The 13969-nt window shown below is 54.6% G+C and overlaps 1 protein-coding gene across 3 annotated transcripts; it reads right to left on the bottom strand.

The window, feature by feature from the left end:
- Nucleotides 1-4502: 4502 nt before the first annotated feature.
- LOC100730436 (leukocyte immunoglobulin-like receptor subfamily A member 3) lies at nt 4503-11040 on the bottom strand. 3 transcript variants are annotated; one of them, XM_013147816.3, is made up of 11 exons: nt 10660-11034; nt 10465-10500; nt 9996-10280; nt 9549-9851; nt 8671-8967; nt 8151-8453; nt 7549-7599; nt 6880-6996; nt 6410-6559; nt 6151-6203; nt 4503-4850 (listed from the first exon to the last, which is right to left on the bottom strand). In XM_013147816.3, the coding sequence occupies exons 1-11, from the start codon at nt 10691-10693 to the stop codon at nt 4674-4676; spliced, it is 1806 nt and encodes a 601-aa protein (XP_013003270.1). In that variant the 5' UTR covers nt 10694-11034; the 3' UTR covers nt 4503-4673. The 3 variants fall into 3 exon arrangements, with proteins under 3 accessions (XP_013003270.1, XP_013003272.1, XP_063109329.1); XM_063253259.1 differs by having other exon boundaries at nt 4664-4850; nt 6880-7033; nt 10660-11040; XM_013147818.3 differs by lacking the exon at nt 6880-6996.
- Nucleotides 11041-13969: the final 2929 nt, after the last annotated feature.

The following is a 13969-nucleotide window of genomic DNA, read 5'->3' as shown; positions in this document are numbered from 1 at the left end:
AACCTAGAGCTTTTGCACCAAGCAATGTCTCCATCTCTTTTTTTCTCTCTCTCTCTTTTTTTTTTTTTCTTAAACTTTTTATCGGTACCGGGGATCGAACTCACGACCGCCTGCTTGCAAGGCAGGTGCTTATGCCGCTGAACTTTACCTCAATTTAAAAAAATTTTTTGAGACAGAGTTTCCCCAGGTCGCTAAATTGTCCAGTTGAACTTGAAGTCTTTTTTTTTTTTTTTAATTACCGGTACTGGGGATCGAACTCACAACCGCCTGCTTGCAAGGCAGGTGCTTATGCCGCTGAGCTAAATCCCCAGCCCCAAACTTGCAGTCTTCTTGCATCAGCCTCCCAGCGAGCTGGGATTACAGGTGTGTGGCACTACGGCCTGCTGAATAAACTCTTTTCTTTTTGAAAGGTTCTTGCCCTTACTCTACAGTTATGGCGGTGGTCTCACGTGGCAGAAGGTCACTTCCTGCTTCTTCCTCAGCCCTAATTGCAACTCCCCTTCCTGTTTGCACTCACAGAGAATTCCAATAGTTTCCTCACACATCATCAATATCCGCCCCATGCGTCCCCTCCAATCAGAGATCATGTAACTCTCTGTATTCTGTCGAAGGACACGGCCCAGCCTCGTGGGTTGTTGCTCCTTCCCACGTCCTCAACTCAATAAACCTGCTCATTTCATTCTGTACTTTTTGCTTCTCTATTGTGCCAGAATACTCCAACGTTTTTCTAAGTTGGGCCCCATAGTTGGGGCCTGAAAATTATCTCAAGATAGCTGGGCCCTTATTGATTGATTATTTATTTGTTTATGTTTTTGCGGTACCAGGAACTGAATCCAGGGTGACATATGCTTGCGTCTCCTGGCGGAAGGGTAGTTTCGTTTTCCTGTCACAGTAAACCAGGATGAACAGTGTGCAGTGTGTGTTCTGTTCTGTGTCGTCCCGCCCCACACAGCCTTGAGGGGTGGGGCCCCACCCTCACCCCCACCCTCACCCCCACCCCCAACACACAGCAGAACGCCCCACACAGCCTTGAGGGGTGGGGCTCCACCCCCAACACACAGCAGAACGCCCCCAACACACAGCCGAGCTCTGTGGTGCAGCCAAGTGGGCAGAAGAGTGCTGTCCCGCCCTGCTGGCTGGAGTGCTGTGAACCCAGGGTGTCACTAGTTTTGGGTGGGCTGCAGCTCTCCTGTCACAGCGGGGGCCAGCAGTCTCAGAGTCCAGCCAGCTCTTTCTTTGTTCTCGGTGGATGGGATCATTTCCAGGCAGGGGAAGTAGCCAGTGCAGACCCAGCTTTTCCCTGTTCTGACCACAGCCATCGAGCCGGGGCTCCCCTGAGCCTGATCAGGGCTAGAATGAGTCACTTGGTGACTGAAGGCTGGTTCAAGAATTATTGCATGGTAGCTGCTGGGCAAGTTTCCTGGTTCTGTTTTGTGCTACTGGGAATTGAACTCAGGGTGTTCACAATTTGTTTTGTGATTTTGAGAAAAGGCCTCCCTCTGTAATTCAGGCTGGTGTTGAACTCGATGGGTAGCCCAGGCTGGCCTTGAAATTTGTGATCCTCCTGCCTCAGCCTCCTGAGTGCTGGGATTACAGGCCTGTACTTTTCACCCGGTCTCAGCCCTATTTAAAAAATTTTAGGGATAGTGTCTGCTTAAGTTACATTGCCCACAGTGAATATGAACTCTAATCATCCTCTGAGCCTCCTGAGGGCTGGGATAACAAGCAAGCATCTCATGCCCAGCTGGACTCTGGATTTTGTGTCCCAGCTGTGGGAGGCTGAGTGGGGAACCAGTGATGGCCTTTGTGCAGGGGCAGGGGACCCCGTATTGGGGATCTCTTCAGAGTCAACAGGACACAGGGAAATTACAACAGGCAGGGATGGGGTTTGGTTTTTATGAAAATGAGAAGTGCCTAATGTTGAGCATTGAGCAACCGTTCCTCAGCAGCTACAGCTTTGTGCTCAGCTCTTTTTTATTTATTTATTTTAAAACACTGCCTTGCCATGTAGTCTAGGCTGGCCTCAAATTTGCAACAATCCTCCTGCCTCTGCCTCCTGAGTGCTGGAATTATAGGTGTGGTCTAATGGCAATCTGTACCTGTAATCCCAACACTGGGGAGGCGGAGGCAGGAGGATTACTATGCCTTGTAGGTCAACTGGGCTACGTAGTAGTAAATTGAATAGCAGCCTGCACTATATAGTGAAATTCTGTCTCAAAAAAAAGGAAAAAAGTAGCGGTTTCATAATTGCTGCTGTGACAAATTATCACAAAGCCAGTAGATAAAAAAGCAGCCTCACTGGGCTGAAGGAACAAGAGGCATTATCCACTGTGCGTTGTGCCAGAGCTTGTCCACCCTGGATTCAGCTGAAGTCTGGACAAGAATGATTCCCAGAGACATTGGAAATGTTTCTTTCTTTTCTCTCTCAATCTTTCTCTCTCTCTTTCTCTGTCTTTCTGTGTCTCTGTCTCGCTTTCTGTCTCTTTTTCTGTCTGTCTCTCTCCTATCCGCCTGTATGTCCTTTTCTTTTTTTCCTTTCTTTTTCTCGTACTGGGGACTGAACGCAAGGGCCACTGAGCTCTCCAAGACCAGGGGCCTCTTTTTTCTCATCTGCATCACACATTGTACTTTACTGAAAGCAAAGGAGAGTTCAGATTTAGGAGGAGCAGAGGAACCGCGAGGGTGACTCCCACAGGAAATGTTTGCCGCTTACTTCCGGCCATGCCAACTCCCTGTCCACTGGAGGACAGAGACAGCTGAGGAGTGGGGACAACATCCCCTTTCAAATGGCAGCAAGCCGCCACGCCCCCTCTGTTCTCCCCCAAGGGCATGCTGTAAAGGCTCCAACAAATTCCTAAGTTTCAGGTCTTGCATGGATGGCCCGCTGTGAACAACAATGGCACGAGGATGGGCCCTCTGCAGAGAAGCTGCCCACATCACCGCGGCCAGCCAGCTGGGCAAATGGGCGTGATTTGTCAATCAGAGAGCCAGGACGCATGCTTAGAAAACCATTGGTCCAAACCCTACACTTGGGGCCAATTAGGAAGTGCAGGAAATCAAATCGGTTCTTGATAGGACAGCCTAGATCTGACTTCAGAAGGGGGGCGGGAAATACAAAAAAACCGGCAGTTATGGGGCCATGGTCTCTGTGCTCCCAGTGTCCAGCCTGGCTTTCTTTATGCCTGTCCGAGTCTTCTTCAGGACACCCTGCAAGAACTGCAGGAATGGTCCCACTGACCTCCAGCACCTGGGAACACTTAACTGTAACCTGACACAAAGTGCTGGGATTGCAGGTGTGTGACACCATTTCTGGCTTCAGTGCCTTTTTCTTTTCTTTCTTTTTTTTGAGACAGGGTTCAGGCTGGCCTCCACTTCACTTTGTAGCCCAGGGTGGTCTCGAACTCGCAAAGATCCTGCCTCAGCCTCCCGAGTGCTGGGATTACAGGTGTGAGTCACCACGCCTGGCTATTGTTCATTGCCTTTTTAAAAAGGTGTTTCTTAATATATTTATTCATGGGCTTTCACATTTTATTGATTGATCTGGTTATTTTTTACTTATTTTCATGATTACATACAATTTAGATATGCACAATGATCACATTTATTGGAGGGAATCTGCACCTCTAGATGAAATATCTTTATTGGGTTTATTGGGTTGAGATGGGGGACTCTATATAGCCCAGGCTGGGCTGGAACTTGAGGTTTCTCTGCTTCAGCTTTATCTGTGGCTTTGTTAGGTCACAATTTTATGCTTAATAAAAGTGCAGTTATAAAATAACAAACTTACAGAAATATTATATATAGCAAGTTCAAATCAAATACTGCCCTCTGCCTCGGCTCGTGTGCCTGTCATGTAGCTGGCCTACTAACTTGGGTCAGCCTTGGCTGTCTGGGTCCAGCTACTCCTTCTGATATCACTGGGCCAATTTGACTATTCTCAGCCTGTTTCCCTTAATTAAGAAAATATATTATGGGGCTGGGGATTTAGCTCAGCGGCATAAGCGCCTGTCTGGCAAGTGCAAGGTCATGAGTTAGATCCCTGGTACCAGAGGAAAAAGAAAAAGAAAATATATTGCTTCTAACTGGCTTCAAGGCCTTTGGTTGAGGCAAAGTAACCCAGTTAAAGATGCTTTTAGCTCTGCCTACTGCACTTGAACCCCCTCTCCTCATCCCCAGGATGTTCCTGTGTTATGATAAACAATTCCTTTGAAGCAAATGTGTTTAGAGTTAGTTTTCCTGGCAATAAATGACTCAGTTCAGTCCATTAACCAATCATGTAATGCTGTGTACTTCCTGCTTGTAAACTGTTTTCAACCTGAACCCCAAACGGCCTCAGTGCTGATGATTTGAAACTGAGAGTGGGGGCTGGGGATTTAGCTCAGCAGGCATAAGCACCTGCTTTGCAAGCCTATGGTCCTGAATTCAATCCCTGGTACAGATTAAAAAACAACAACAACAACAACAACAACAACAACAAAAAGAAACTGAGAGTCCCAACAGTCTGCTAGCAGAATAAACAAGGTGTCTTTTAACTCCTCTATGCAGAGTCTTCCACTCAGTTTGATACTGGTTTTTCTGTAACACACAGACATCTCTGACTGCAGGGTCAGGTGAGTCTCAGAAAGTTCCAGAATCTCTGGAGGTCTCTAAATTTGGTGTCCGTGGCTGAGGCATCACTTAGTCTCCTTTGGGATGGGTCCTGTACGAGTGGATGCCAGGGAAGCGTATATACTGGGCTCCTCTTGGAGGGCCCTGACCTGAGAGGAAGGTGGTGCAGCTGTCTCCTGTCTGAGCGTCCAGTTGCACAGCTGGGCATAGGTCACATCCTGAGGACCCTCACGGTCAGCAGCCTACAGGAGAGAGAGGGGGGGAGGTTTTTTTTGTTTTTTTGTTTTTTTTTTTGTCTTTTTCCTTTTTATCGGTACCAAGGATCTAACTCACGAGACTGCCTGCTTGCAAGGCAGGCGCTTATGCCGCTGAGCTAAATCCCCAGCCCTGAGGAGAGTTTTTTGATTGGTGCTGGGAAAGCCTGGGGTCTGGGGAGCATAGGACCCACCTGAGTGTTCATCTGCCTGTCCTTCCCTACCTGTCCATCCTGGTGTCCAGGAGCTACCCTAACAGGGCTGAAGGAGGGGAGGCCCTTCTTCTCCTGGGTTCTGAGTGCTTCCCTGGGCATGTATGGCTCCCTGGGTGTACTTGTCAGGTGGGCTTTGCAGCAGGGAGACAGGGAGAGAGATGGGGTCTCCTTGGTTCCTCCCTGGTCCCCTTCAGCCAAGTTCCTATATGGTGTCCAGAGGTATCTTATGGAAATTAAACCATACTCTGTCCCTCCCTTATGGACCTTCAGGAGCTTCAGAAGGTCTGGAGGTTTTGTGCATTAATTGTTTTGGGTACTGGGGATCTAATTCACCACCACATGCTCGCAAGGCAGGCATTTATGCCACTGAGTTAAATCCCCAGTCCCAAGTCTGGAGGGAGGGTCTGCCTGCTTCCTCACTGCAGTGCTACCCTCACATCCTGACATTGAGACCCTGCTCCCCAGGCTGCAGCCGCATGGCCCATCTTCTTGAAGACCTTTGCACTTGCCGTGTGCTCTGCCTGCAGTGCTGGTGCATTAGAGGTCTCAGTGGCCCTCTCCGTGCTGACTTCAGTTCAGCACTCACCTTACCAGTGTCTTCCCTGTGAGTCTCACTGACCCTCCTGCCCTCTGCCCATTCTCTGCTCTATTTTCTTTCACAGCTTTGTGCACCCCTGACACTGGCCTCCCTCCTCCAGGTGACTCAGGGCAGGAGGGGGCTGTGCCCACTGCTATATCTGCAGCCCCCATGAGGCCAGGTCAGAAGGGAGCCCCTCTGAATGCTGCATGAATGAGGGAGGGAACTTGGGGATATGTGGCTGCTCATTCACTCAGGGTCCTTTGGAGACCTGGAGAGGGAACAGCCAGACAGAGGCTGAGGGATAGGAAGGGGACCCTATCACAGGAAACCAGCAGAGGGTGGGGTCCCAGCAGGCAGAGGCTGGGGTTTCCAGAAGGGAGGGCTCAGCTGTGAGGTCGCTGAGAGCTGAGTGGTGGAGGACAGAGCAGGGTCCCTGGGCCAAACTGGGAGACAGGAAGTCTCTGTGCCCTGCATGGGGCGGGCAGGGTCTCACCTGAGCATCCAGCTCCACCCTGTCCTCAGGCTCTGTGTCCTTCATGGTGGCATCTGCAGGGACAGAAGGGAGGTCACCTCCTGGCTAGAACCTTGGGGTGCCTCAGTCCAACTAGGGACACAGAACCAGGCAGCTGTGTGATGTCCCTGGCCTACAGTGCTGGGGTTCAGTCTGACTCAGCCCTGAGCCACAGCCTCCCCTGCCCCTGTGATGTTGAGACCTGGGGTGTCTCCCTCCCCACAAACCCGCTTCCTCTCACAGAGGTTTTCTTCTTGGGCTGTAGTGGCTTGGCTGGAGCTGGGGCAACACGGGAGTGTCAAGAGTCTGTGAGGACAGCAGGCAGGGGAGTCCTTGTGCAGGAATGACCTCTTCTGCAGGCTTCTGTCCTGGGGCGCTGGCCCCATGGCCCCTGTAGGAAATGGGAAGTCGCCTTTCTCTAGGCCAGGAGGTCAGAACCACCCAGTCCACAGGCCACATAGGGCAGGAAGGAAGCCCTGGACCCCACAGACCAGGGAGCCGATGTGGCCTGAGATGGAGAAACTCAAACCACATCAGAGACAACCACAGGGATGGCCCCTGTGTTCTGTGCTGGATTCTCTGACTTTGTGTTCTGCAAAGGGATAGCTAAGCTCACCTTCCTCCATCAGATCCATGTCCTGGGCCAGTCCTGGGCTTGGACCATGGGGGACCCACAGCTCCGGAGACCCAGGTTACCCTCTCACTACTCACCCGCCTTTCTGCTTTTGCCCTGATGATGGCAACGGAGGACAAAGAAGAGGAGGAGGAGCAACAGCAGGACAAAGGCCACCAAGACAATGATGAGAACCTTCAGGTGCCTTCTCAGTCCTTGTGAAGGAAGTCAGTGGGTGGGCCCTGGGAGCAGCTCCCATGGAGGCCAATACAGAAGCAGAGGTGACTTTGGGAATGGGCAGGGCCCCTTGGCAAGGACCTGTGCTCCAGGCCCATGCTAGGTCTGCATTCCTCATCTCAAACTGAGCCCTGCAATGTGTCATTGCCACCCCCACCCAGGCAGTTTATAGAAAGGGGGATCAGCTACCCTAGGTCACTCAGCAGGAAGTGGCACAGCTGGGAATTGAAGGGGAGGGGGCTGAGTCCCAGACTTTCCTTTTCCTCAGAGCTGAGTCCCAGAGGTGGAGGGAAGGAGCCTGGACTCCTTGTCCCAGCCCTGTGCCCTCCCCTGTACATTGTCACTGTCTCTGCACAGAGGCAGTGTGGGGTCCTGGGGCTCTCCTGGGAGGCCAAGCCTCTCCTCTACACCTGGGGAAACTGAGGCCCACACAGGAGGGGCTGGTCCAAGTCAGCTTCTCCAAAGGAGGCTGTAGTAGCCCCACAGCTCAGCCCCTGTCCCAGACCCCTCCCAGCAGCGCCGTCACTCACCATGCTGGGGTCCTGGCTTGGTGGGCGTGACGGACAGATCCTCAGGGCCTCCTAGCAGGAATGAGGAGGTGAGGGGCTGGGCTCCTTGATCCCCACTTCAACTGCTGCTCCTCTCCCTTGCTGGGCCCAGACATCTCCCTCTACCTTGACCCCACCCTCATGGAGCCCTGACTCTGAGCCTGAGACCTGGGGTCCCTTTGCAGAGCTCTGCTGACCCCCAGTCTCCTGACGTTGTGACGAGGGCTGAGATGGCCTGAGAGTCTCTGGGCAGCCTGGATGCACAGCCCTAGACCCACCTGCTATGGAGCTGGGCCCTAAGGGTGGGGGAATGGGGACCCAGGAGGTCCTAGGAATGCACAAGGGAAGGGCAGCCCATCTATGCTCATGTGGCCTGGAGGTAGACCTCCAGCTACCCATGTGGGACCTTCTTGATTCCAGTGATGGCAGGGAAGGAGCCATACCTGGGAGGAGCCTAGAGGCTTTGTACTCTTCTAGGGGAGAGTCCCCCTCCATGTGACCCTCCCCAAGGGCTCTCACTCTCATCTATCCACTGCTGTCCTGGGTGACCATTTGGATTCAGGATGAGGTCAGGGCCCCCTCACCTGAGACCACGAGCTCCAGGAGCTCACTGGGCTGTGACAACAGATATGGAGCTGAGTCCCGAGAGCCATAGCACCTGTAGGTCCCCTCGAGGGCTGAGCTTGCAGCTCCCATGAAGAATTTTGCCTGGTACGGGTAAACTCGGGACTCTGATCTCAGACGTAGTGGGGCATTGGCTGCCCCCTCCTTGGACAGAAGGAAAGTGTCCATGGGGCTCCGTGACTGACACAGCAGGGTCACGTTCTCTCCTGAGGACACTGTGGGTCCTGGCTCCACCAAGAGAGAAGGTGTGGCAGGGAGCTGTCCTGGAGAGAAGGAGGTGGTGAGGGGCTGCCCCAGCTTGTTCTGAGCTGAGGTCTCAGCAGGGCCCTGAGGGCCCTTGCCCTCTGTCTGTTTCCTCTGACTCTGCCCCTCTGCCTTCCCCTGTCTCTTTTTCTCTCTCCCTTCCTGACATGCCAGCCTCACTCTGACAATCATGCCCCAACAGTGACTGTGCAGAGTCTGGGTCCCTGGGTTCTTCACCTGCGATCAGGATGTCCAGGGGGTCACTGGGGGCTGACCACTCGGAAGAGAGGCTGTGTCCACCGTAGCATCTGTATCGGCCTCCATGGGAGCTGCTTCTAGGGCCCAGTGTAAAGTTGGCCTGAGAGATCCCAGCCTGGGGCTGCCTGCTGGAGCGCTGAAGGAGGTCACCTGCTCCCTCCTTGTGCAGAGTGAATCTGTCATAGGCGAAGTCAGAGTGACACTGGAGAATCAGGCTGTGTTGAGGGACCAGGATGGGTCCGTGTAGGGTCAGGAGGGAGGGCTTCTTGGACAGCCCTGCAGGGAGGAGGAGCTGGGCTGAGGGCTGGTTCGGCCACACGCAGTCCCATGACATCCTGACCTTCTGGTCTCCCTGTCTCTCACACCTGATATGACAGCTGTGTCTAAATGTTCCCCCCAAAATCTTGTGGTCATAGGTGGGGGTTCTTCCAAGCTGGCTGGATCTGGAGTGTGTGGTACTGGGATTATGGGTTGTGGTTACTGAATTACTGCACAGATTAGTTTGTGACTTGACCTAATGGAGCATCCTGGATAGAACACAAAGGAGGCAGGAAGAGGCTGCTGTTGTCTCTTACCTGCCTTGCTCTTTTTCTGCCCACTGTGAACTATTTCCCCTCTGCAATGCTGCCCTGCCTGGGAGCCGGCCACTTGTGGACTGAAACCTCTGCTAACTGTGAGCTAAACAAACCTTTTCTCCTGCAACTTTGAGTCTTGGGTATTTTATCTCCCCCAGGAGTAAAGTAAGACCTGCACTACACGTTGGGAGCTGCTTCCCCTCAGCCTGTCCTGAAGGGAAGGTTGCCCAAACAATAGTTAGCAGCCAAAAATTGAATCCAACAAGACTGGGGCTTCCTCACCTGGAACCAGGAGCACCAGGGCGTCGCTGGGCTCTGAGCACACCTGGGGTGGACTCCCGGAACAGCCATAGCATCTGAAGGTCCACCTCTGGCTGGAGTTTATCCTGCCCACGTGGAACAGGGCCTGGACCTGCCCAATGGGGCCTGGCTGTGAGTTCAGAGTCCAGGAAAGCTGGTCTCCTCCTTCCTTAGTCACAATGAACCTGTGAAATCCCAGCCTTGAGTGACACCAGAGGGTCACGTTCCCTCCTGAGGTCACCACAGGGCTGGGCAGGGCTGAGAGGCTGGGCTTGCTGTAGACTCCTAGGAGAGAGGGAGGCAGCATGTAAAATGGACTCACACCTCCCACAATGTCCCCAGGGCTGGGCTGTGAGAGGAGGACACCCCTGAAAGCAGACCCCTTCCTGAGAGCAGAGCCTGGCACTGGGACCCTGAGTGTCCTCTCACCTGTCACCACCAGCTCCAGGGGCTCACTGGGCTCTGACGAGCCAGCAGGGCTGTGATAGTAACAGCGATGTAGCCCTGCATGGTGCTCTGTCACCGATGGGATGGAGAGCTTGGCCATGTTCTTGAGTGCCAGTGGTGTTGGTCTTGTCCAGTATACTTGGCTTCCCTCTTTGTACAGACCATAATCTTGGGCCCCCCAGGTCCCCTCACACCAGAGGGTCACAGCTTTCCCTCGTGGTATCACAGGTCCTGGCTCAGCCCAGAGCCTGGGTTTGGGCAGGGTCCCTGCAGGGAAGTCACAGCTGGGTCCCAGCACCTTCCTCCTCCCCTCAGATCCCAGATCTTAGCCCCAGGACCCTCCAGACCTCCCAGCACCAGCCCATATCTGCTGTACACCATCCCCACTGTCCAGGGTGGCCCCTTGTCCCCAGGAGGAGGAGGAATCCAAGACAGCTGGGGACACTCTCACCTGCCTGCACTGGGGTCCTGGGGCCCAGACTCAGCCCTGGAAGAGAGTTCCCTGTGAGAGCTTTGCCCTAGAGCCTGAGCAGGTCCTCACCTCCAGGGAGCCTCCTGAGCCCTGTGTGTCCTGATAGACCAGGGCCTGGCTGTGGGGATGGGGTCTCTCCCAGACCAGGGTTCCCCTCCCCTCTTCCCATCTCACCCAGGCAGAGCAGGGCTGTGAGAGTCAGGGTCATGGTGTCTGCAACTCCCGGCCCCGGCTGTGTAGCTGGACAAGACCACAGTGCCTGGCAGGCCACACACACAGGGTGTGGCTACTTCACTGGTGGGTCCTTGAGTCACAGGATTGTCACATCAGCTTCTTATGAGAAGAGGAACTGCCTGCCCAGGGTCTGGCTGTGGTTTTCTCAAGGCTGAAGCCTGGCAAGATACAGGTTTTCTTCAAGCAGCAATCAGGGTTCCCCTGCCCCATCCACTGTCTTTCTGCTCTGTCCTCACCTCCCTGAGGCCAGCACTCAGCAGGAAATACCCCTGGAGCCGCCCCTTCCAGAGCAAGGTCACCTTGGGCTGGTCCTTCCTCTCAGAGCCTTCCATGGGTCTCCTCCCTCCCTCAGCCGGTCCACCTGCATAGCACGGTGCTCCTCACTATGGCAGTCCTCCTCCAGCCCTGGAGATGCTCCAGGAAGACCCAGGTCCCACGGCAGGTGGACGGGAGGGAGCAGAGATGCGCTGAGTCCTGGCTGTCAGCTCCCTGGAGTTGCATCTTGGGGATGAGCAGGGGACAGGCAGGGACCTGGCTCTCCTGACTCCCAGTGCGAGTCTCCCCTGCTACCCCATCCTCTTGGTACAGTGAGAATCAAGGGAGCACAGGGCATGGCTGTCTTTCCTCTGACCCTCAGCAGCACCCAAGTTATAATAAAAGCCTCGGAGATTGCCAATGCCCTGGCCCAGAGCACTGGGGCCTTGGGTACTCACTTGGGCACCTGAGGCAGAGGTGCTGGCCTTTCGGTTCTCAGAGCCTGGCTGACCGGCCTCTGTTGGTGCAGACGCCTTTGACCTGTGTGTGGTGCTTTGTCACCGCGGGGTCTGCCTCGGCCTGTGTTGCCTGTTTGTGGTAGGGGCTGACCCTGGCAGAACTCCTCGTGACCTTCCACTGGCCCAGCTTTCACTCCTGGGCCACCCCACTGGAACCCTCTTATGGAGACCCGCTCCCTCCTCCCTGGACAGACTCCCCAGCCAACTCTGCTCCTGGTGGGGCTGAGTTCTCTTGAGTGCCTGGTTGAGTGTGGTTTTAGCTTCCTCTTTTGTTTCTTTTTCTTTGATACCAGGAATCAAACCCACAACTGCGTGCTTAAGCTGCTGAGCTAAATTCCTGGCCCCATAGCTTCCTGTTTGGACCTATTATTGTCCTTGGTACCCCATAATCAGACAGCAGAGTGGGGGGTGTTGGTGCAGGCCCGTAACCCCCGGTTCTCCAGAATTGCAGGTTTGGGCTCAGCTGGGCAGCGCATGGAGATTCACCTCGAAACGGAAATGAGGTGTGGACTGGAGTTGCAGCAGTTCCGGCGGTCCCCTGGTTTGATCTTGGCACTGCAAGGAACCAGGACAGCGTCTGTTCTTTCAGGGAACACACTCAATCTGGGCATCCGTGTCCTATTCCGCCCCCTCCCCGTTCTCTGGACCCCCTCATGGACCCCTTTAGAAGTCCCCATGGTGCACGACACCCGTGTGGGCCCAGTCTCAGGCACCCTGGGGCCGTTCCCGCCACTGCAGGAGCCCTAGTCCAGCCTGCTGGGAAGCCCGCGAGCCCTAGCACCCACTGCGCTGCAGCGCCATCTCGTGGCCAGTAACGCGCATTTCCCTCCACCTGCTCCATCTAGGGCCCTGCGCATCCACCCACCCCCAGAGCAGGAGCCTGGCATCCACGTGGCTCTGGCTCGATACCCACCCCCACAAAAAAACACCAGGTGAACAAGGAACACAGCACCAAATTTTACTTTTTTTTTTTTTTTTTTGTATTTTCACCGGTACCAGGGATCGAACTCACGACCACAGGTTTGCAAGGCAAGCACTTATGCCGCTGAGCTAAATCACCCGCCCCATCATCGAATTTTATTAGCATCCGAACGCGCAGGGGCTGCAGGGCCCAGGGTGAGCCCGGGCTGCACACGTAGTGGAGGGGAGGAATCCTCCCCCATGGGCACAGAAAGAACTTTATTCCCGTCACGCGAGTCCCACGGACGCGGCCAGTGTCCCCGGTGCCGGCGACTGTCTCTTAGGGCGACGCTCGAGAGAGGACGCACTTCCCTCCATTTACACAGAAAGTGCTTCTCGCTCGAGGGGCGCCCCGGAGCCCGGCTTCCTCCTGATGCAGCAAATGAATCTTGGAGCTGGATTGGGAGCCTAAAAAGTGCAGTTCAAGACCTGCAGGGCACAGCCGCCACCCCCACCCAGGACAGAGGAACGCGGAGAGCAGTGCTGGAGCCGAGCCACGGGCTAGGAGGACTGTGGGGCCTCGCAAGCAAGCTCCAGTGTCCCCATGGCCTCCGCAGGGCAGGCACGCATTTGGGACGAAATCTGGCCGAATGACAGGCGTGGTAGGATGAAGCAGGACAATGGCTGAGATTTCCAGGCCGGCTCAGCATGCAACAGTGAGTTTAAAGCCAGCTTGGACTGCACAGGGAGCCTCTGCCTTTAAAAAAAGAAAACAAACAAACAAAACAACAGAAAAACGAAAAACCACAAGAATCCTGCTCTTGCCACCTAAAGGCAAATCCCAGTCGTTCCCCCCCCCCCCCAAAAAAAAGCTGCCGACCCCAGCAGGCAGTAGTTGCGCAACCAGGATGAAACCGCGGCAGCTTTGAGCTGGGATCTGTTTCACACTTGCCAGGCTCAGGCAGCGCAGGGCTTTGCACAGCTGTAGTCCCAGGACAGCCAAGCATGCCTGCCCCCTGCTGGTTGCCGGAAGTAGTGACACCAGGCGCGGTCGCAGCCTAGGACACGGGGGAGGTGGGAGGGGAGACTGGAGGCCCGCAGACCAGAGCCCCCGTTCCCGAGCCGCTGTAAGCTCCGCGAAGCTGGGCCGTGCCCTGGGCACCGTGGCAAGGAAAAGCCCGCGCCCGTAGAGCACATGCGGTGCTTTCTATGCATTTCTAATAGAGTCCCTTGACCTGACTGTGAGTTTCACACTCAAGGATTCAACTAGGACTCAGACAAGAAAGGAAGTGTTTTTTTGCTTCAGGATGGCAGGAAGCAGGGAGATCCTCGCGAAGGAAGGAAGGGGCCCCTGCCCTCAGGACCCACGGGCTCCTTCCCTGTAATCTCAGCTCTTGACAGGCTGAGGCAGGAGCCTGTAATACACTGTGGGACCCCTTAACTCCCCTCAATATATAAATTATATAACTAAGACTCAAAGGGAGAAGTAGAAGCACGACGCCGATCCCAGCGGGGAGCCTCCAGGCGACCTTGCCCGTGCGCCCCAGCGCCGTGCAGCCACGTGCCAGGTTCCGGAG

The sequence above is a fragment of the Cavia porcellus genome, unplaced genomic scaffold (assembly GCF_034190915.1).
Source record: "Cavia porcellus strain 051 isolate PalLab524CR breed Dunkin Hartley unplaced genomic scaffold, mCavPor4.1 scaffold_7, whole genome shotgun sequence".
NCBI lineage: Eukaryota > Metazoa > Chordata > Mammalia > Rodentia > Caviidae > Cavia > Cavia porcellus.
Note: the sequence above shows the minus strand (reverse complement) of the source record. Positions and strands in the feature narration are given on the sequence as shown.

Bases quoted from the DNA above. Each gene is read 5' to 3' on its own strand.
- LOC100730436 (XM_013147816.3), bottom strand. From the start codon at position 10,693: ATGACCCTGACTCTCACAGCCCTGCTCTGCCTGG. The intron at 9,852-9,995 runs GTGAGAGGACAC...CCTCTCTCCTAG, and splicing joins CCTGGAGCTGGTGGTGACAG to GAGTCTACAGCAAGCCCAGC. The intron at 7,600-8,150 runs GTGAGGGGGCCC...CATTCCTGCTAG, and splicing joins CCTGGAGCTCGTGGTCTCAG to GAGGCCCTGAGGATCTGTCC.